Genomic DNA, 22,924 nt, shown 5'->3' on the forward strand with positions numbered 1-22,924 from the left:
ATTGAAAGCTAAAAATACCTATCTCACTGAGGAACTGGTTGGATTAATTAGGTTCTCTTTGCATTATTTCTAGTTCAGGTATATTTGATTGTCTTTTTTTTTTTTAAAACAAAGCTGCACTTTAGTGAGTGGTTGGCAGTATGAGACTGGCAAGCTGCTCTAAGCTCCTTGTAGCTTCTCTGATTCTTTGCAGTGCCTTCTCCTACAGGTTAACACAATTCATTGTGATAATGGAAACCCCGATTTCCTGGAAAGATTATGCTCTAACTCTAAAAAAAACTAGAAAAAAGCTAAGGACTTCAAATTATTTCTTCTTTCCTCTTGGCATCCAATCTTGTTCTCAAAGCAAATTTTTGTAAATTTGTTTTGGTTTTTATTATTAATTTTACATTTAATCTTCATTAAGGCAAAGATTTTTTTGCCAGTTCAGCTTGGTTTCCTCTTTACTGATGTGCCTCCTACCTTCCCCCCGCAATTTCAGTCCTTTCCATCTACCCCCCAAAAAAGAATGTAGTGAAAGGAAGGGAATGTTAGGGTTCTGAGCCCCTTGGACAGTTAGAAAGGGAACAGAAACCAAAACAATCGCTGGATGTGACAGATTGACAATCGAGAAGTCTAAAGCAGAGTGGGAAAGGTGGTAAGAGAAAGGGGAGAAAGGGGAGAAAGGGGAGAAAGGAGAAGTCCAAGAGGTCACCTCCCCCATGAGCCCTTCTGCTAAGAGGGGCTGGAAGAGAGCCTCAAACATTAGGAAGTGCAGGTCCTGAAGAAGGGAGGTGGTGGTTGAGCCCGTAGGAGGAGGAGGTCAAGGAAGGGGGGGCCACCTCTCTCTTTGTAGAACGGGACCCCCCACCTCAGGGGCAGCAGCTTCACAGACCGCAGACACTTTGATCACTGGAGGCGAGGTATAGAAAGAAGTCCTCTACATGGTGTTCCTGGTATAGCTGACCCATGTGGCACTGATGGGTGGAATGACATTGTTGACCAAGAAAAACAAGGCATCCTCAGCTCGGAGACGAAGTCGCTTCCGGATCAAGAAGTAGAACAGACCAACCGTGAGATCAGAAGGCACCAGCTATTTCTTTTTGTCCAGGTCTCCTATCCGGGCTTTGGGAGCCTTTTCTACTATCACCGGAACCCGGTCCGGGTATTTCTTTGGGATCTTCTCGCCCGCAGAGCGACGTTTCTTGAACGAATGCTCCTCTTTATACACGAACTTCATCCTCCCGGGAACCGGGCTGGACCAGGCTGGGCTAAGGGAACTCGGGGGGTAGGGGGTGGGGGGGAGACGGGGAGGGGGGCGGCGGCGACCAAGGCAAAGATTTTTATATGGTTTGTTCACTTGTTAGCCCCAGAGTCTAGAGCATAGAAGCATTCAATAATTACGCATTGTTGGGGCGCCTGTGTGGCTCAGCCGTTAAGCGTCTGCCTGCGGCTCAGGTCATGGTCCCAGGGTCCTGGGATCGAGCGCCGCATCGGGCTCCCTGCTCCGCGGAAAGCCTGCTTCTCCCTCTCCCACTCCCCGTGCTTGTGTTCCCTCTCTCGCTGGGTTTCTCTCTATCAAATAAATAAATAAAATCTTTAAAAAAAATTATGTGTTGACTTAAGGGTGAGTGAATGAACACATGAATTAGACGTAAATAGCACTTTGGTACCAATAGATAAAAAATGCTAAGCTAAGGGGCGCCTGGGTGGCTCAGTCGTTAAGCCTCTGCCTTCGGCTCAGGTCATGGTCCCGGGGCCCTGGGATCGAGCCCCGCATCGGGCTCCTTGCTCAGCGGGAAGCCTGCTTCTCCCTCTCCCGCTCCCCCTGCTTGTGTTCCCTCTCTCACTGTGTCTCTCTCTGTCAAATAAATAAAAATCTTTAAAAAAAAAATGCTAAGCTAAAATCACATCACAACTTTGAGCAGTATGATAAGGACACTCTAAAAGACATTATGAAAGTGGGGGGAGCCTGGGTGGCCCAGGCGGTTAAGCGTCACCCTATGGCTGGGGTCATGATCTCAGGTTCCTGGGATGGAGCCCCATGTCCAGCTCTCTGCTCAGCTGCGAGTCTGCTTCTCCCTCTCATTCTCTCTGTGCCCCCCCAGTAAATAATAAAATCTTAAAAAAAAAGAGACAATATGAAGGTACTTAACGGAGTTAAAAAAATGCTAATTACAGGGCACCTGGGTGGCTCAGTTGGTTAAGCGACTGGCTCAGGTCATGATCCTGGAGTCCCGGAATCGAGTCCCGCATCGGGCTCCCTGCTCAGCAGGGGGTCTGCTTCTCCCTCTGCCCTCTTCCTTCTCGTGCTCTCTGTCTCTCATTCTCTCTCTCTCAAATGAATAAATAAAATCTTTTAAAAAAATGCTAATTACAAAAAATGAAAGAATATTCATGGAAGCCTTAAAAATATTCAGTTATATAAATATATTATTAAATTTTTACATATGTATGATTTGCAGTCTTAATGTTTATTGTGCTTGACTTGCAATAGATTCTATGACTAAAGGCACTGTGCTATGGCCAAAGATGCCAAATGACATTTTTGAGTCTGTGTTAAATATGTGAAGTTTCCACAAATGCCTAGAGGTCTAAAATGTTTCCTAAAGAGGCAGAAGGTCAGTCAGTGTGATAAGGGAAAGAGAGACTTCCATTTTCCTTGAGAGCTCACTGAGCAGAAACCAACAGGCACAGAGGCAGCAGTCTAATTAAAATGGCTGGGATGCATTCACTTTGCCATTTGAAGGAATTCAGCAGTACAGAGGAGAGCTACAGAAGCAAAAATGCTTAAGTGCACACAAGAAAGTCTCATTTGCTTTGGGAATGGTTTGCTTTTCTTGTTTGGAAAGGAAGAAGTCTCTAGGATGTCCACCTTCCACAACAAAGCAGAGCTTGATAAATTCCCATCATCTGGGAAGTAGAGCCTCCTTTTGCTGATGTGGCTGTCTGCAGATCTCCCAGGTGTAAAAAGAGGTGAAAAAAGGTCATCAGATACATAGGTAGATCGGCTGTGATCCCAAGAGGCTTGAAGTACTGGGGGAATGCAAAACCGTTTAGGGATAAAGCTGGCCTTTGTGTCTCTAATTCCAATGATTAAAAAAAAATTTTTTTTTTAAATCCATCTATTAAGTGTGAATAAATCCCTGAATTCTGCTGTGCCCGGTCCTCGCAGCTCCAAATGCCTGAAATAGGAACAGTGGTGGTGTGAATTAGTTGGCCTAAGCTCTTGGGCTGCTTCCAACTTCGCTATTGCTCATGCCCCACAGGTCAAGGAAAGAAGTGATGTAATGCACTTAGCTGGGCCACTTTAATTACAATGCAATGGAGAGGGGGAGGGGTTATAGGCGGTGACAAGTTTAGCGCATGACTTGCCCTAGGGATGCAGGAAACAAAAACATGGACAACCATTGGCTGCGTCCACTTCCGACCGGGTATCTAGCTGCTAGTCTGGAACCTTGAAACACTTATTTCCTGGGAAGAGGGGTGGCGCTAGCCTACAGAGCGTCAACCATAAACACACAGCGCGCGCACACACACACACACACACACACCCACGGAGCCTGGCAGCGTCCTCTCTGCTGAAATGGGCGTGGGGCCGAGTGCTTGGCCCACGGTCCCCAGAAGGTTGCTCCAAAGCCGGCCGCAGCAGCTGGGCTCGGCACTGGGAGCCCGCGGAGGACCCGCGTCCGCGGAAACTGGTGTCACCAGGGCCCGCTCCCAGTGAGCCGCGCTCGCGTCATTCATTCGCAGCGTCCGGAGCGCCCTTCCAGCGGCGAGCTGGGCTTCGCTGCGTGTGCCAGTGGCCCCGACGGGGAGTGTTACCGCGCGGTGACCTCGAGGGCGCGGAGCGGCTAGAGACGGAGGCGGCCCGGAGCTCGGCTCGGTGCTGCGGGAGCAGCCGCGCCCCAGCCCAGCTCGGCCCTCGCCGCGGGGCCGTGTGCGCTCCTGTCGCCCGCAGCCCTGCTCGCCGCGGCCCCGGATCGCGGGACTGAACGCCACCACTTCCTCCTCCGCCCGCTCCCCTTCCTCCTCCTCCTCCCGCTCCTCGCTCCGCCGTGGGCCGGAGCCGGGCTGCGGGCCGGCGGGCCTGGGCTCGCGGGGGGCGGCGCCGCCGCGGGGAGGATGCTGCTCGCCGTGCCCGCGTCCTCGCCGTCCTCCCCGGCCTCCCGCGGGGGCTTTGTTGTGGCCCGGGTGCCGCGGGCGGCCGGCTGGTGAAGTGGCTCTCCGCCGCCGCACCTCGCGGGCGGGAGGGCGCGCGTGTGCCCGGGGGTGCGCGCTTGTGCGCGCCGGTGTGTGCAGGACCCGACCCGCGGCCCCATTGTGTGTCCGCTCGCGGCGCCCGGGAACATGTGGGTGAACCCCGAAGAGGTGCTGCTGGCTAACGCGCTGTGGATCACCGAGAGGGCCAACCCCTACTTCATCCTGCAGCGGAGGAAGGGGCACGCGGGCGATGGAGGCGGCGGCGGCGGATTAGCGGGTAAGGACCGGCGGCCAGTCCGTGCGGGAGGGTCCGGGAGCGCTGCGGCGCCGCCCGCGGCCCTGGGCTCAGGGCACCCGGGACGCCGCCCGGTCCCCCGGGGCTGGGCGGCCGGCCCCACTTGGGTGCGCGGAAGACATCGGGAGTCGTGATTTTTCAGTCTTTGAAAGAGATGATTCTTTTCTTACCCTGTCGGGCTAGGGGGCCCTTCGAGTACCGGGCGCCCCCTAAGTGGGTGATGTTGATGAAAATGGAGATTGGGGGGAGCAGCCCTTATGAATTGAATGCGGTACTTCTCCCTAATCCCCCCTTCCCCATCCCTCTTAAAAAATATCGCTTTGTATATGGGCGAGAGAAGTAGAGGACGGTTAATTTTTACTTCATTCTGTTGCTGATCATGGCAGGATCAGGTATAAAATGCTCTTTCGTTTCCAGGGAAGCAATCAGTAAGAGGCTGGTGTGGTCATTTCCTATATTAGTTATGACTGAAGAGAATGAAAAAGGATTTTTGTTGTTGTTGTTGCAACCTAATTAGACATAAGAAAGCAAGTTATCTGGTTGTAAAAAGAATTAGCAGTGTAACAGCATTTTAACTATTTTAACTCAATCACTTAGCCGAACCCCCTCACAAGGTATTATTAATAATGTAACTATTAGTAAAACCATGCCCTATCATTTAAAGATTGTAAAATCAGACCCATATCCCTCGCAGTGCCATATTAGAAAGGTCTTTGTTATTAACTAACTAGTTTGCTTGCTGGGAGATTACAAAATAATCTTGAACTCATACCATACTAGAGAAATTGGACCTTCCCCTCTCCATGGTGGTTAGAATGAAGAGAACTGGGATACTTTTTACAGTGAAGAAGTTAGCAGAAGAAATAGGAGAGGTTTAACCAGGAAAGAGACTGCAGAAAAGAGATGAACTTTGACCTCTTTAGAGTCCAAAATATATCACCCTCTGGGAGCTTGCATGCTAGCTAAATTGTTGCTTTCAAAATGCTGTCCTATGAAATAAAAATTTTTGATATGGTGCATATTTAGTTATGATTATAGTTTACAGACTAATTTTCTCAAGATTAAAATTCAAATAAAATAAATAAAATGTATTTTATGGCATATATGGGTTTAAAGGATCTTGGCTAGTATATCATATCGCTTATAGCTAACCTGATTATTCTACACTTTTTCTGCCATAAAAGAGAAGGCAATATGTGGAGTTCCAGACCCTGTTCTGGAAATTCTGATTAGTGGCCTAGAATCAGAATTTTCCAGTTCATTTTGTAGAAGTTGTCTAACTATATACACTAATACGTAGCTTGCATATCTAATACTGGGATCAGCCCAGGTTGTCCTTCTTTAAGCCTAAAACAACAAGGTAAATAGGTAGTTTATTGTATTAACAAAGAACCTTTCCTGCCTGGAGTTAACCATCCTACGCTGTGTAACTACTAAGTAGTATTTCTTTTCTAGAGTCATATGCAATAGGTTATGAAAAATTCAGAGATGCAGAGCCTTGTTTTCCTAGTTAATATTTTTATTATGTTCCTACCGACTCAGAGCTATAACTAACCACAGTCCACCTGGAATCTCATTATTGATAACTTACTTCAGAAAGATAAATTGTATCTTGAAATTATCACGAGTAAAAATATTCCTGCCAACAAAGGCCTTTTTTCAACTAAAAGAGGAAAAATGTCTGCTCTGATAGATTGGTGCCACATTAAATATAGCAGGAACATTTTAGAAATCCTTGAACTATGTATAGTGTATTTTGATCCTAATGTCAGTTCCTTCATGCGTTCATTAACTTACTGAATCATTTAACAAATATTTGTTGGCAGTGTCTCAAGTGCCAGTGTCATGAAGCTCACACAGCCTTGTGGAGAAGACAAGTGTTGATAAAATAATCATATAAATTAATATAAAATTGCCACTCCATGGGGTCCCAGCAGAAAATAGAACTAAACCTAGTTCAAACGAAGAGAGTTGGTGAAGACAACTTAGAAAGATGGAGGCAGGGTTACCAGAACCAGTGAAAGGCCCAGCGGTGGAGGCTGTTACCACCCTAGGCGACAGGAATGTTTCTGGAAGCCTTGTGAGCTGGAGGCAGGCAGGAGGAGCTTGGGCCTCCGGAGAAGCAGACTCCCCCTAGAAACTCAGAACACAGCAAAAAGGAAGTGGAGAGGACATGCCCGACTTCTCTCCTCTTACCCTGTCAGCTTCTGCCACTGTCTTTCATCTGTGGGACCCAAGAGAAGCCAGCTGGACAGGATGTCCTGGTGATCTAGTCCCCAGGGATCAGCCTCCTAGGGACGGATCTGGGAGGTGGGAGCAAACAGAATGATCAGTCCTAATCAAAAGGAGAGGAGCGTGATGTTGGTTACCCTTTCTTTCATATCATCATCATCATCATCATCATCATCATCATCGTCCATTTAATGAGTGCACTGGTGCAGAGAGGAATTACTAGCTCATAGGTTATGTGTATCATCAGCTTTAGCAGATAATACCAAACTGTTTTCCAGAGTAGTTGTACCAATATACTCCCACCAGCAACGTATGGGAATTTCCCTTGCTCCATACCCTTGCCAACATCATCAGTCTGTAATTTTAACCATTCTGGTGTTTTTATAGTAATACCACATTGTGCTGTTCATTTGCTTTTTCCTGACTAGTGAGGTTGAGCACCTTTTTCATGTTAATTGGCCATTTGAAATATTCTGACATTCTTGTTCAAGTCTTTTGCCCACTTTTCAATTGGATCGTTTGTCTTTTTCTTTCTTTCTTTTTTTTTTTTAAAGATTTTATTTATTTATTTGACAGAGAGAGAGATAGCGAGAGCAGGAACACAAGCAGGGGGAGTGGGAGAGGGAGAAGCAGGCTTCCTGCCGAGCAGAGAGCCCGATGTGGGACTCGATCCCAGGACCCTGGGATCATGACCTGAGCTGAAGGCAGATGCTTAACGACTGAGCCACCCAGGAGCCCCGTTTGTCTTTTTCTTACTGATTATTGGTATTTTTAAAAAATATATTCTGGAGATGAGTTCATAGTTGGTTGTATGTGTGGCAAAATCTTCATTCTGTTGCTTGCCTGCGTGTTTACTCTCTTAAGGAGAGAGTGATTTCTCGTTTAATTTTCATGTCTGAATTCTTTAGAGCTTCCATTTCCTTTACAGTTAGTGTTTTATTGTGTCCTGTTCAGTAAGTCTTTTTCTAGATTGAGGTTATAAATCTGTTATCTTCCAGAAACTTTGCAGTTTTAACACCTAAATTTATATTTACAAATCACTGGGAATTAATTTTTGCATATTGTGTGAGATAGGGGTCAAGTTTTATTTTTAAAAAATTTGTGTGGACATCCAGTTGTCCCACCATGATTTATTGGTAAATCTGTTGTCACTGCTCTGTAGGGCTACCTTGGTCATATGTCAAGTGCCCAGATATATGACAGTTAACTTGTTAGGGCACTCTAGCCTATTCCTTTTTTTTTTTTAAATTAAAATATTTTATTTATTTCACAGAGAAAGACACAGAGAAAGAGGGAACACAAGCAGGGGGAGTGAAGGAGGGAGAAGCAGGCCCCCCGCAGAGCAGGGAGCCCCATGTAGGGCTCGATACCAGGGTCCTGGGACCATGACCGGAGCTGAGGGCAGACGCCCAGCGACTGAGCCACCCAGGCGCCCCTAGCCTATTCCTTTTGTTAATTAGAATATTCTTGCTCCAGTACCACACTGTAGTTTTAAAATAAGAGTTTACATTCATTGGATCAAATATTCTTTTTTTTAAATTTTTTTAAAGATTTTATTTATTTGACAGAGACACAGTGAGAGAGGGAACACAAGCAGGGAGAGTGGGAGAGGGAGAAGCAGGCTTCCCACTGAGCAGGGAGCCTGATGTGGGGCTCAATCCCAGGGCCCTGGGATCACGACCTGAGCTGAAGGCAGGCTCTTAACGACTGAGCCACCCAGGCGCCCCTTTGATCAAGTATTCTTATCTTGTTTTTTGTTCTTTACGAATTTCTTAGCTTTGTCTTTTACATTTACACAGCATTTTAGAATCAACTTATTAAAGTTCCACCAAAACAAAACAAAACCAAGCCACAGCAGCAACAAAGACTTAAACTGTTGGGATTTTGATTGCAATTGCATTGAGTCTATAAATAAATTTGGGCAAAATTGATACCTTTATAGTATCAAGTCTTCTGGTCCATGAACATAGTATGTTCCTCTATTTAGCTCTGTTAAAATTTCTCTCAGTGATGTTTCATAGTTCTCTGTGTAGAGTGTTTACACATTTTTATTAGATTTATTCCTAGATATTTCATATTTTTTCACTCTACTAAAATTTCATTTTCTAGGGTGCCTGGTGGGGGGTTGCTCAGTCAGTTGAGCGTTGACTCTTGGTTTCACCTCAGGTCATGATCTTAGGGCTATGGGATCCAGCCCCGAGTCAGGCTCTGTGCTCAGCGCCAAGTCGGCTTGTCCATCTCCCTCTGCTCCTTCCCCTGCTCTCTCTTGAATAAATACATAAAATCCTTAGAAAAAGGAAATAAATACTTAGGATGCCTGGGTGGCTCAGTTGATTGGGCTTCTCATTCTTGATCTTCGTTTCAGCTCAGGTCGTGATGTCTGGTAGTGAGATCCAGCCCCTCCTGGGGCTTCGCACCCAGCAGAGTTAGCTTGAGACTCTCTCCCTCTCCCTCCCCCCTTTCCCCGTGCTCTCCTCTCTCTCAAATAAATAAATAAATCTTAAAAAAAAAAAAAAAGTAAGTTGGAGAGAGCTCACTCTGTTCAATTTTCTAGAAGAGTTTGTGTGATAGCAGTATTATTTCATCCTGACATGTTTGCCAAAATTCACTGGTGAGGAAGTCTAGCCTTGAACTTTTATTCGTGGGTTTTGTTGAATGGTATGACAACTATTCAAATAATTTAAAATTTTCTTTTATTGTCAGTTTTATAAGCTATTTCTAGGATTTATCTTTTTCATCTAGATTTTCAAATATATTGGCATAAATTTGTTAATATTCTCATTTTTAATATCTGTAGGATGTACAGTGATATTTTATTTTTTTATTCTTTCTTTATTTTTTAAAGATTTTATTTATTTATTTGACAGACACAATGAGAGAGGGAACACAAGCAGCAGGAGTGGGAGAGGGAGAAGCAGGCTTCCCGTGGAGCAGGGAGCCCAATGTGGGGCTCGATCCCAGGACCCTGGGATCATGACCCGAAGGCAGACTCTTAACGACTAAGCCACCCAGGCGCCCCTGTACAGTGATATTTTAGATGTGTCTTTTATATTTAACAGAGTTGATTTTTTTTTTCCTAATCCAGCTTGAAAATTTTTGCCTCCTAATTGGATTATTTAGTTAATGTACATGTGACTTGGGTTTAACTCTACTATCTTATTAAGTGCTTTCTCTTTTTTTTTTCCTATCTGCTCTATTTTTCATTTTTCTTGCCTTTTGGTAGGCTATGGGATTTTTTTCTTTAATGATTACATTTTCAAGCCTCTATTAGCTAGAGATTTTATATTCATTTCACTATTCTTTTAGTGGTTACTCTGGAGATTATAATGCATTCTTTTTTTTTTTTTTTAAGATTTTATTTCTTTATTTGACAGAGAGAGAGAGCACAAGCAGGGGGAGTGGCAGGCAGAGGCAGAGGCAGAGACAGAAGCAGGCTCCCCGCAGAGCAAAGGAAGCCCGATGTGGGACTTGATCCCAGGACCCCAGGATCATGACCTGAGCCGAAAGCAGTCGCTTAACCAACTGAGCCACCCAGGCGCTCCTATAATGCATTCTTAATTTATCAAAGTATATTGTTCGTTGTTACTTTCATTTTATTTAATTTTTAAAAATTGGTACTTTAATTTTTTCACAGATAAGGACCTTGGAATACTTTAACTCCATTAACTACCCCCCACCCCCATCTTGTATACCGTTGTTTTAGTATATTTTAATTCTTATATGTTTCAACATGAAAACATATAATTACTACTATTTTTAAGTCTGTATTCAGTTACATTTCCACATATGTTTATAGTTTTTGTTGTATTTTTTTCCATTTCTGTGCTTTTTTTGGAACCATTTTTCTGTTGTCTGAAAAAAAAAGGCCTTTTCTATTTCCCTTAGAGCCTGCTGCTGAGAAATTTTGTTTTTTATGTCTGAAAATGTATTCATTCTGCTTTCGTTCTTGAAGGATATTGTTGTTTTGAGTGATTGGCAGTTAATTTTTTTGTAAGTAGGGTTAAGATACTGTTCTGTTGTCTAATGATTTACTTTTTTTTTTTTTTGAGGAGTAAACTCAATCTGAATTATTATTCCTTTGTAGGTAGTATGCCTTTTCCTCCAGCTGCCTTTAAGGTTTTCTCTTTGATTTTGGTTTTCTGCAGTTTTTTTTTTTTTAAGATTTTATTTATTTATTTGACAGAGAGAGACACAGTGAGAGAGGGAACACAAACATGGGGAATGGGAGAGGGAGAAGCAGGCTCCCCGCAGAGCAAGGAGCCCGATGTGGGGCTTGATCCCAGGACCCTAGGATCATGACCTGAGCCGAAGGCAGATGCTTAACGACTGAGCCACCCAGGCCCCCTGAAGTGTATTTTTTTTAAAGATTTTATTTATTTATTTGACAGAGAGAGACACAGTGAGAGCGGGAACACAAGCAGGGGGAGTGGGAGAGGGAGAAGCAGGCTCTCCGTGGAGCAGGGAGCCCGATGTGGGGCTCGATCCCAGGACCCTGGGATCATGACCTGAGCCGAAGGCAGACGCTTAATGCTTGAGCCACCCAGGCACCCCGGTTTTCTGTAGTTTTTTTTTTTTTAATTTTATTTTACTTAAATTCAATGAATTAACATATAGTGTATTATTAGTTTCAGAGGTAGAGTTCAGTGATTCATCAGTTGCATGTAACACCCAGTGCTCATCACATCATGTGCCTTCCTTAATAATGCCCATCACCTAGTTACCCCATCCCCACCCCTCTCCCCTCCAGCAACCCTCAGGGTTTTCTGCAGTTTTATTATGACCCAGCTATTTGTGGATTTTTAAAAATCCTGCTTGGTGTAGTAGGACTTCTTTCATTGGTTTTGTAAACTCATCCACTGTCTCTTCAAATACTGCTTTTCCCTCATTCTTTTCATCTTTCTTTCTGGCACACCCATTACGTGTATACTAGATTTTTTCATTGTATCTTCTATGTCTGTTACCTTCTGATTTTTACTTGCTTTATCTTGGTTATTTTCTTTTAATAATATGTTTTAATTTACCATCTCTTTAACTGTATGTAGTCTGTTAAGGCTACCCATCGACTTTTTAAATTCTAAAATTCCCATTTGACTTATTTTTATAAATTCCAATTACCTATCAAAACTCTCAGTATTTAAAAAAAATCTATCTTGGGGGTGCCTGGGTGGGTCAGTCAGTTGAGCCTCTGACTTGGTTTCAGCTCAGGTGATGATCTCAGGGTCGTGAGATTGAGCCCTTGAGAGTCTCTCCCTCTCCTTCTGCTCCTCTCCCTGTTCTTTCTCTCTCTCTAAAATAAATAAATCTTAAAAAAAAAAATCTATCTTGAGCATGGCTAGCATAGTTATTTTACAGTCTCTGTTCTCTTCCATATCCCACAGCCCATGTAGGTTTGTTCTGTTGTCTCTTGTTTCTCCCAGTTTTCATTCATGCTGTTATGTCTTCCTGTATGCCTGGCTACTTTTGATTATGTGCTGGACATTGTACTTCTACTTTGCAGAAGTAATCTGAAGTAGAAGATGATTGATACAAGAGAGAACTTTTTTTCCTGCCATTGCAAATCAAAATCACTTTAGTTTTAGGGGCACCTGGGTGGTTCAGTCGGTTAAGCATCTGCTTTCGGCTCAGGTCAATGATCCCAGGGTCCTGGGATCGAGCCCTGCATCGGGCTCCCTGCTCAGCGGGAAGCCTGCTTCTCCCTCTCCCACTCCCCTGCTTGTGTTCCCTCTCTCGCTGTGTCTCTCTCTGTCAAATAAATAAATAAAATCTTTAAAACAAAGCAAAACAAAATCACTTTAGTTTTAGGTATTGATATATTTCAAAACTGGGCTCTAACCAAGGTGATTCTGTCTATTTAAGATTCACACTTATGATTAGGTTGTAGGTCTTAACAGGTCCCAAAGCAAAGAGAGGGAAGCATCACTGGTTTCCCTACCTCTTTGGTGGCACTGATTCCTATCCTTGTCTTCCCAATCTCTGATTCTGTTAAAAGCACATCCAGACTTTCTGCCACTCAGCAGCCCCTTCTAGAAGAGGCAAATGCCTCCCAAAATGATAGCTGTCCCATATGTAGGGCTCTTCTTTTTGAGCTGCTCTCTTTCCTAAGTGAAGTAATATCTCTTTTTTTAGTTCTTTGATATTTTAAAGTATATTTTATCCCTTTTGTATAGTTGTCCTTAGTAGCAAATTATCTTGTATAAGGTGGCTGTTACTATTATCCCCATTTTATAGAAAAAGAAAGTAAAGTGTTAGAAAGGTGTGACTTGCCATGGGTCACAGCTAATAAGTTAAAGGCCTATTAGATTTTGTATTTACTTTTCTTTACAAGACTAATTATAATGGTGTGGACTACCATTTTCTTTACTATCTTCCTTGAGAATCTAATAAAAACTATTGACTCTATCTCCAGAAAAATGAAAACACCCCCAGAATTTACATGTAATTTCAGGAGCTCCATGGATGCCAGGTGAATTAGAACATAGGTGCTTCAAGTTAGAGGGCGTCACCAAGAGATCAAAACAATTTCTCATTACGCAAATCAAAAGTATAATATCTGCTGTAAGCAGTTCTATTAGTAATGTGTTTGAGGGGGTGCCTGGGTGGCTCAGTCATTAAGCATCTGCCTTCGGCTCAGGTCATGATCCCAGGGTCCTCGGATCGAGCCCCGCATTGGGCTCCCTGCTCGGCGGGAAGCCTGCTTCTCCCTCTCCCACTCCCCATGTTTGTGTTCCCTCTCTCGCTGTCTCTCTCTGTCAAAAAATCAATAAAATCTTTAAAAAAAAATGTGTTTGAGTACCAGCTATTAATGAATGCTGAACTTTATAAAGATATACAAGAAGGAAAAGGCAAGATTCTCTTGCTGAGCCCTTCATTACTAACATAGTGATCAAACCTGTATTAATAAATTTGGGAGAACTGAGAACATAGGCATGGAGATGATGATACTAGCAAAGACTAAGTCTCTCAGATTGTTTCCATCGGAGATTCAGCACTGGACTGTCTAGGAATTGGACTTTTTGAATCACATGGAGACCTTCACAGCTAGGGAAATGCCCCATTTGCTTACTGATAAAGAAAACCAGGCTGTCACCTAAAAACATGTCCCTTTGACATAGGAATTACTTTGATCTGAAAGCAATTAAGAAGCAGTAAACATGGGGCGCCTGGGTGGCTCAGTTGGTTAAGCGACTGCCTTCGGCTCAGGTCATGATCCTGGAGTCCCGGGATCGAGTCCCGCATCGGGCTCCCTGCTAGGCGGGGAGTCTGCTTCTCCCTCTGACCCTCCCCCCTCTCATGTGCTCTCTCTCTCTCTCTCATTCTCTCTCTCAAATAAATAAATAAATAAAATCTTAAAAAAAAAAAAAAGAAGAAGCAGTAAACATGAAAAAATTCTCACTTTTCTGCCTCAAGGCAGGAAATAAATTCCCCTTTTCCTGGAGACGGATTCTTATTAGCCCAGAGAGGCACTAGAGGAATTTGTAAACAAACCTGGTTAAACTAACCCTTATCTTCCTAGTTAAGGAAGATGAAGACCATCTAGCTCTAGTTGGATTACTCCTAGCCCAAACCCCTGTGTCCTGTCAATCTTTCACGTAGTTCTTTGACTAAAAGGTATAAAAGCTTCCTGCTCTGGCCACTTCTTTGTTTCTTTATTCTCTTGTGAAGGCTCCCTTGTACATGTACAAATTCAGTAAAACTTGTATGTTTTTCTCCTGTTATCTTCGTCAGTTTAATTTTCAGACCCAGCCAGGGATCCTAAGAGAGTCAAGGAAAATGTTTCCTCCCCTTCGTGACAAACTCCCAGTGGTGAGAGAAATAACACAGCAATGCTCTTAAAGCCCTCACTAGTTAACAGGTGCCTGCTTTTGGGGGTAAATGCTTTCATCTTGCTAATCTGTAAGTACTGTAACAGCAAAGTTGCTTCTAGTTGCACATAGCAGTAAAAGTTTTTCTTTGTGGATTATATATAAAAGCAAGTAAAATTTGTGTTAGTTCCTTAATGTCATTACTGGTGATTCTGGGTTGGGATGGGCAGTCCTCTACAGCTGTGTATGCACTTGGCTCATCATATGTAATAAGCAAGTGCTACTATAGCAAGGAGCATGATTAGATAAAAGCAGATGTTGCTTGTTTGTTCCATGAATTCTTCCCCCTCTGCTTGTTATTATGAACTTTGTTGTTGTTGTTGTTGTTATGAACTTTAAGAGAATTTCATCCACGGAATGATTTAATCACCCGTTCTAATTTGTCTTGAGACTTTACCTTACTCTACAAAGAAGCTGAAGGGTGAATGCATATGATTTGTGTAGGATTTGAGTTGGCTTTTGACGTCTTCCGGGTTTTTGTAAACTGGTCTCAAAAAGTAGGGGGGTGGGGGTGCCTGTCAGCCTCAGTCCGGGGAGTGTGTGACTCTTGATCTCGGGGTGGTGAGTTCAAGTCCCACATTGGGGGTAGAGATTACTTAAATAAATAAATGAACTTTTAAAAAGGAGAGAGGGGAATATTTACTACAAGATTCCTTTCATAAATTTGAGGGGTTGGGGCTGACCTCCTGTTCAGGGACACTGCGTATACTTTCTGCTTTGCTGTCATGCATAGGGTTCCCACTTTATGAAGAGATCAGGTTCTCAGTTGTGGGATGGTTCCCACGCCTGCACAAAAGCCTACACAAAACCCGTTTTGTAGTTGTGTACAAATCAGGACTTTGTCGTTTGGAACTGGGCAGCTTATGCCAACAGCTCTGGTAGGTGCCACCTTGAGTTCTGGGTGTTGGAGGCTAAGGCCCGTGTGCGCTCCAGGGCACAGCAGAGTGTAAGGAATGCCACAGGCAATTGGGAAAACCACCAGGATTGCTCTTCGCACAACGTTGTGTTCAATAGTTGCATCACAGGGCTCTCTGGGCTTTTCCAGTCCTTCCCTTAGTAAGGAGACCTCCAGATTCAAATCCCAGCCCCATCTGTTACCAAGAGATAGCATTTGGGAAGTTTCTCTTCCTTTCTGAGCTTGATTTCCTTAAGTGAAATGGCTTAATAATCCTTTAGCGACTGTTGTGAAGATTTTATGAGTTAAGTTATGTAAAGTACAGGAAGCATAAAGAGCCATTCACAGATAATGGCCCATCATTGTTCTACCCTTGCAGATGATCTAGGGAAGGTGTTAGGAGGCAGCTGACTCTTAATTAATTCACACCAGTGTGTGAGCCACGGAAGTCTCCAGTTTACAGAAACCTTGCGTTTTTCAGAGGGTGCTGTTAAAGCAAATGGAAAACTGCCTGATAGTTAGGCAGCTTAAAAAAGCTAAGTCATTTTCAGGGTTTTGGGAAGATGGTAATTTTTTTAAAGGTGATTTTTGATCAGCAACTTTAAAATTGTTTCTACATACCTCCCTTTTTTCCCTCCCTCCCTCCCTCCCTCTCCCCCTTCCCTTCCAGGACAGGTACTTTTTGAAAACTGCCAGGAAACCTACTACTGTCTCTCACTCTCCTGCTTCTCTCCTCTGCCCTTCTTCCCTCCTTCTCTCCTGTACAAATGATTCTCTCTGACCATGGCAAGTGGGACTTCTAAGGAGAAGACTGGGGTAGGAGGCAGAGAGGGGCTACCTTTTCTCTTTATATGTATAAATGGTTAATTAGTCCATCAGGAGTTTGTAATTTAGAAACAGGGATTCTAATAGTTAAACCAGAGAATGAAGTCCTTAACCCACTTTCCCCATTTCTTTGTTTTCCTTTCCCATCAGATGTATGTTCTAGAGAGCTCAGAGGATAGGGCAGTCATTTTTAAAGGTGTTCTAAAATTGCCACTGGCTTCTAGCTTTCTTCCGATCTCCTTTCACACTTTTGCTGTTAGGTTATTTACACGTCCTTTCAGGAGTGCTGTGATCTCTTCTAGAGCTCCATTAAGGTTCTTCTAACTCTCCTTTGGAGACCTGGACTAGAAACTGGCATTTAGATGAATCAACTCTTTTACTTTCTGTGTGGGTCCTAGGAGCACAAAGCTGGGCAGGTAACTGTCTAGTCCAAGAGGTGAGGTCTGTGAAACACTCCCCCTCTCAGCTGCATTATTCTAAGGCTTGCTGGGCAAGTCCTTGCCAGAGGGAAGGTCAAGCACAACATTAAGGACTCTATCTCTGTTTACACTCTGAACAACAAAAAAGCAAACTCTGTTGATCTCCTAGATTACCTGCATGTAACACTTCTTAATAAGGCAAACTATTTACATTTCAGTACTACCAATCTTTTAAATCTATGTTAACCTAGGAACCAAGGTAGTCTTTAATAAAAATAAGCAAGACTTAACAGACCTATATTTGGACTCTTTCATTAAAGCATAAAAGGAAGAAATCATGGCATTTTATAACATTTACATATCAATTGCTATAATAAATAATAGAAAATACACTTTCTAAAAGCATCTTTGTAATAAGATTTCAATCTATGTGATTGAAAGCTAATTTTCAAAGCATTGTTATTGTGGTCCTATTTTTTTTTTTTTAAGATTTTATTTATTTATTTGACAGAGAGAGACACAGCGAGAGAGGGAACACAAGCAGGGGGAGTGGGAGAGGGAGAAGCAGGCTTCCCGCTAAGCAGGGAGCCCGATTCGGGGCTCGATCCCAGGACCCTGGGATCATGACCTGAGCCGAAGGCGGACGCTTAACGACTGAACCACCCAGGTGCCCCGTGGTCCTATTTTTTAATTAACACTTGATTGTGTAATTTTCTATTAATTTTATAAATGTCATAAAGTATAAAGGCAGAAGAGCTAACATTTGCAGAAATCCTTCTGTGGTTCAGGCATTCTGTTGTGAACTTACCTTATGTCACAAATTTGATTTTCAGAGCAATCCTGTAGGTTAAATGTTCCTTCTGTTATAGATGAGGAAACTGAATGCTTCGAGAAGTAAGATACTTGAGGAGCCCCTGCTACTAATACAGACAGAGCTTGGATTTGTACTTGAGTTTGATTGAATTTGGAAAGGGAGAAGGGAGATGAAAAAGGAGAGAGGAAGAAGCACTTGGAAAGAAACTGGGGCAAAGTGAGCCCCATCTTAGAAATGCAGTCTTGAGTGTGGAAATGAAAAACAGGCAGAGGAAGGCTGCTCCTTTTCCTGGGTTGTGATGTCATTGACAGTGGCTGTCGTGGGTGACCCTTACGTGACTCTGACCACCAGGGTGGAAATCCGAACACCATCTCTGGATTTTCCTAAAAGGGTTTCCAAACTTTTCCCATTTCCAGTTTTCTAGCAAACTGTCTTTGGGACCATAGTATGGAGCCATTCCAGTCAAGAAGCATTGACTGTCTGGGTGGAGGACAGACAGGGAAAGGCCTGTTTGTATGAATATTCCACAAAGAAGACCAGTATCCATGCTTATTGTGAATGACGTCAATCTCAAAGAATTTATGGCCACCAAGGAGGAAATACGTCAACTTGACATACAGTATTGATTTTTTAGTAGTGTAATGTATGTCAGATGTCATAAAGATTTTCCCTACTTTTCTCTGTGTATATAAAAATAATGAGTTTTTTATGGGATTGTACTCCTCAGACCTTTTTTTCTTTTAGAAATACTTAAGCTGGTGGGGATTTCAGGAGGTCCTTGAATGGCCTGAAATCATGCACAAGACTTAGGGAATTCACTAGGAGCGTGTATTTTTCTAGAGCTGAGGCTCCGCCACTTCCATGAGCTACTGAAAGGGGACTGTGAATCAAATAAACGAAGAGCTAATTCCGTGGAGTCTTCCCTTTCTCAATGCTGAATTTTCCACCAAAGCAGTTTTCAGGAATTTACTGCTGTTGCTTGTACCAGGATCACTATGGATTATAAGAAGGCTTATCCATTTCCGGGTAATTCCGTTGCTCTATATTGTTGAAACAATAGTAATAACATCACTGTCTTTGAATACAGTGATAAAAATGCTGGTGCTTCTTTTACTCTTAGCTCGATAGCCAGATGTGAGACTGTTCAACTACAGTTCTCGGTTGCTTAAGATGCTCTTCGCGGGCGCCTGGGTGGCTCAGTCGGTTAAGCGACTGCCTTCGGCTCAGGTCATGATCCCGGAGTCCCGGGATCGAGTCCCACATCTGGCTCCCAGCTCAGCGGGGAGCCTGCTTCTCCCTCTGACCCTATCCCCTCTCATGCTGTTTCTCTCTCTGTGTCAAATAAATAAAAATAAACAAAATCTTTAAAAAAAAAAAAAAAAAAGATGCTCTTCGCAGGCAGCCCTCCTTGGGATGCTCTGCAATGATGTAGAGCACGAAGCTCTAACAGGTAACTCCCCCGTTTCTCCCTTGCAAATTCTCCTTCTCTATGGGCAAGTGGCGGGAGGAATGGAGTCTACAATATAGACCAGTGAGTTGACGTTTCCTTTTTGCTCTCTTCAGGTCAGCTATTGGGCTGTCATTGTGGCGATCTAAGCAGATGGCATGGCTAATCATTACAGAGCACGCACTGCACTTGACTTAGCTGCCGGAAGGCTAATCCTCGGAATAAGAACTGCAGGCTCCTCTTTCTTCCTACTCCCTGTTTTGCAGCTGGACCACCTCTTGTTGCTCGATGCTGGCCCGAGATTACTGCCCGAGTGTGACCTGTGATCTTTAGGAAGAGGGTGCCATCTGCGCTGTGACTTTAGCTATTTATCTGTTCTTATCTGTGTGTCTGAGAGACCACTGTCCCCTTCTTCCTCGCTCTCTCCCCGGTAAGAGCCAGTTTCCCCCTCATCTGACAACCCCATCTTCATGGCAGATTCCATGGAGTCTTCATAAAGGCCTCCTGTCATTTTGTTTTTGAAAAGATTCATAAATGTATGGGCTGTTCTTTTTTGGAGTCCTGCTAGTTTTGTCCATTTGATGCCAATTTCAGGATGTGTTTGACCACGCAAACACCCTAGGACTTTTTCACAATTTTAATAACGTACGTTGCACCCTGGGTAGAAATATTAGATGTGTTGTGATCTGTCTCCCCTTTCTTAGTGCCAATAGAAACTTCCGGGCAGCAGAGGATACCTCCTTGCTCTTTTGCCTTTTGTGGACCTTTCAGTTTGTTACCGGGACTGTATATACCTTTGGATGAACAGCTATACTAAACTTCAGCACATGTGCTTTTAAAAGCCACTGCGGGGGGCGCCTGGGTGGCTCAGTTGGTTAAGCGACTGCCTTCGGCTCAGGTCATGATCCTGGAGTCCCAGGATTGAGTCTGGCATCAGGCTCCCTGCTCAGCGGGGAGTCAGCTTCTCCCTCTGACCCTCCTCCATCTCATGCTCTCTCTCTCTCTCAAATAAATAAAATCTTTTAAAAAAAAAGCCACTTGCAGGTTTCTGTTTCTATTGTGCTTATAACCCACATTTTTTTTTTTAAAGATTTTATTTATTTATTTATTTGACAGAGAGAGACAGCGCGAGAGAGGAAACACAAGCAGGGGAAGTGGGAGAGGGAGAAGCAGGCTTCCCGCGGAGCAGGGAGCCCGATGCCGGACTCAATCCTGGGATTCCGGGGCTCGATCCCAGGACCCCGGGATCACGACCTGAGCTGAAGGCAGACTCTTAACGACTGAGCCACCCAGGCGCCCTATAACCCACATTTTTAAAGTTTAGAAGAGCACACAGATTTTTAAAGTCCTTAGCTGAATACTTTCTTTTCCTTGTTCTTATTTACCAGGTAGATCTTTGTCTTAAAGGATCTAGAATTCTTATACAGAATGGGAGAGAGTATTTTCAAAAAGCTCACTAGTAAATGGGGATAGTCATCTCTGAAAGGGTCTTGGAGATGCCCTTCAAATAGAATGTAAATGTGAAAGAGAGTATTTGTTGCTATTTGAGATTGTTTATGGCAGAGAGAAAGAGTTTGACAAAAAGAAATTCTGTATTTATTCTTCATTGTAAATTATGTTTGTAGTGAAAGAGTTTAAACATTTTTGGTGGTTGCTATCTTAAAGGGGTTTCTAGAATGGAAGGAGACCCAGCAATGCTGTCTCTTAAATGTGTGACCACCGTTCTTAACTTCTTTGGGTCTGTTTTCCATCTGAAAAGGGGGATGGTCCCCCTAACCACCTGACATGTTCATTGTGAGGATCAAATGAGATACTGAAAGTGCTTTGGAGGCTGGAAGCATCAGTCAGGTTTAATATGATATCAGGATTTTGTATTTCCAAAGAATCCTCCATCCACTCAGCCAAATCAGGAATAGCCGCAGTGACTGGATCCTGAATCCACCGGGTGGCCAGTCAGCTCGGTGGCAGCAAGCACCAAGTGAAAACAGTGCGTAAATAAGACAGACTTGCCCACAGGAGCAGACAGACGTTCGTTAGAAATAAAGGAAGGAAAGAAAGGAAGGGGAGGAAAGAAGAGAAGAGAAAGGAAAAGAAAAGAAAAATGTTTGGTTTCAGTAACTGTCTGGGATGGCAAATTGTCTGTATTTTTTATTTTTTTTATTTTTTTTTTAAAGATTTTATTTATTTATGTGAGAGAGAGAGAATGAGAGACAGAGAGCACGAGAGGGAGGAGGGTCAGAGGGAGAAGCAGACTCCCTGCCGAGCAGGGAGCCCGATGCGGGACTCGATCCCGGGACTCCAGGATCATGACCTGAGCCGAAGGCAGTCGCTTAACCAACTGAGCCACCCAGGCGCCCTCTGTATTTTTTAAATCTAAGTGAAACTGACTGACTTGCTTATTTCTTTGGGAGTAGATCAAGCATTATTTTTACATCACACACAGTCAGACAGTTTCATGTACCTTGTTATGATTTCATTCTGGGACAATCAAAGCAGGAAATGAGGAGGAAGCCTGCCTACCTGTTCTTGGGTGGCCCTTTGTCCAGCTTACCAGGCTCCCGGGTACAATCGGGAAGAAATGAGTGTGTAAACACACATAGTAAGAATTTAATGTTGTTTAGTTCAAAGTTGTTGGATTGTTTGCTGAATTTTAACAGGGAAAATGAAGATCCAGGCATTAAGAAGGACTTACAGTCCCTCCCTACCCCAAAACCCCTGAAGGATCTGGAAAACAGCTCTCAGAAAGCAAAATTTCTCTGGGAAGACTTTTTCTTGTTTTCCTCAGGGCAAGTCTGATCTTGACACCAGCTAAATAAAGGAGGGATTAGTACCTGGATGTTTAATAACTCCTGGCATTTTAAACTCAAATAATGATTTTGGAAGGGGAGCGAGGAAGGAGGGATTGGAAGGAAGAGGGATATTGTCTGTATAGTAAAGGTCAATTTTTTAAAATGTTAAACACTTAGGAATATTCTTTTTTTTTTTTTAAGATTTTATTTATTTGTTTGACAGAGAGAGAGAGACAGCGAGAGAGGGAACACAAGCAGGAGGAGTGGGGGAGGGAGAAGCAGGCTTCCCACGGAGCAGGGAGCCCGATGCGGGGCTCCATCCCGGGACTCCAGGATCATGACCTGAGCCGAAGGCAGACGCTTAACCAACTGAGCCACCCAGGAGCCCCAGGAGTATTCTTTATTGCACAAAGCAACACCTTTTCCCAAATATTTTGACACATACAGTCCTCTCAGCCTGTTTCGGTTTGTTTGTTTTTCCAGCTTTACTAGAGATGTAGTTTATGGTTATAGAAATACTATGCTATACTATACTATGACCAATGATTGTAGTTTTTTTGAGTGCAAGGTGATAAGTGGAAACTGGCCTTCATCCCAGTGTCGGGGAGACCATCAGGAGTGATGGTACCAGGGCAGACTTGGCGAGTCCCTGCCTTCCTGAGCTAGCTGTTACTTAACACTGGCAATTGTATTGGACAGTTTCACCGTAATGCCTATTATTACAATTTACAAATAGATGCTATTGGTTGGAATGTATCAATAGGAATGTTCATTCCTTGCTGTTTATTCAACAGCTTTGAAATTAGCCCCAAAGTGTTAACTGATTCTAATAATCACACTTTCCATACATAGAAAACCTGGTTTCCTGGTAACAGTGAGGGAATACTGGGGCTTGGTGGAGTGTTACATCCTGTGGTATAAACAGCTCTGGAAAGACTTGAGTTCTATATCGAAACCGCTTCTAACTGGTGGTGGTGTGGCTGATGCAAGCTGACCAAGACCAGATTTTATTTCAATTAATGCAATAAACACTTAATGAGATGAGATGAGATGGGAACTGAGCAATGTTTTGTTTAGAACTTGGATGAATAAACAATAACAGTGTCCTAATTGGGAAAGGTGTTCTGATTTCCCAAAGGTCTTCTTGTATTTGAGACATCTTAT

General features: G+C 43.5%; 1 protein-coding gene and 1 pseudogene across 1 annotated transcript in view; one reads left to right on the forward strand and one right to left on the reverse strand.

The window, feature by feature from the left end:
• Positions 1 to 866: 866 nt before the first annotated feature.
• LOC110571219 lies at positions 867 to 1,219 on the reverse strand (annotated as a pseudogene).
• Positions 1,220 to 4,048: 2,829 nt separating this feature from the next.
• TBC1D9 (TBC1 domain family member 9) overlaps positions 4,049 to 22,924 on the forward strand; it is a 119,594-nt gene continuing 100,718 nt past the window's right edge. Inside the window, exon 1 of the mRNA XM_021679352.2 lies at positions 4,049 to 4,459. Within this exon, the coding sequence (XP_021535027.1) occupies positions 4,330 to 4,459 (130 nt within the window). The 5' untranslated portion in view covers positions 4,049 to 4,329. The remainder of the gene's footprint in view (positions 4,460 to 22,924) is intronic.

Source organism: Neomonachus schauinslandi, chromosome 2 (genome assembly GCF_002201575.2).
Source record: "Neomonachus schauinslandi chromosome 2, ASM220157v2, whole genome shotgun sequence".
Taxonomy (NCBI): domain Eukaryota; kingdom Metazoa; phylum Chordata; class Mammalia; order Carnivora; family Phocidae; genus Neomonachus; species Neomonachus schauinslandi.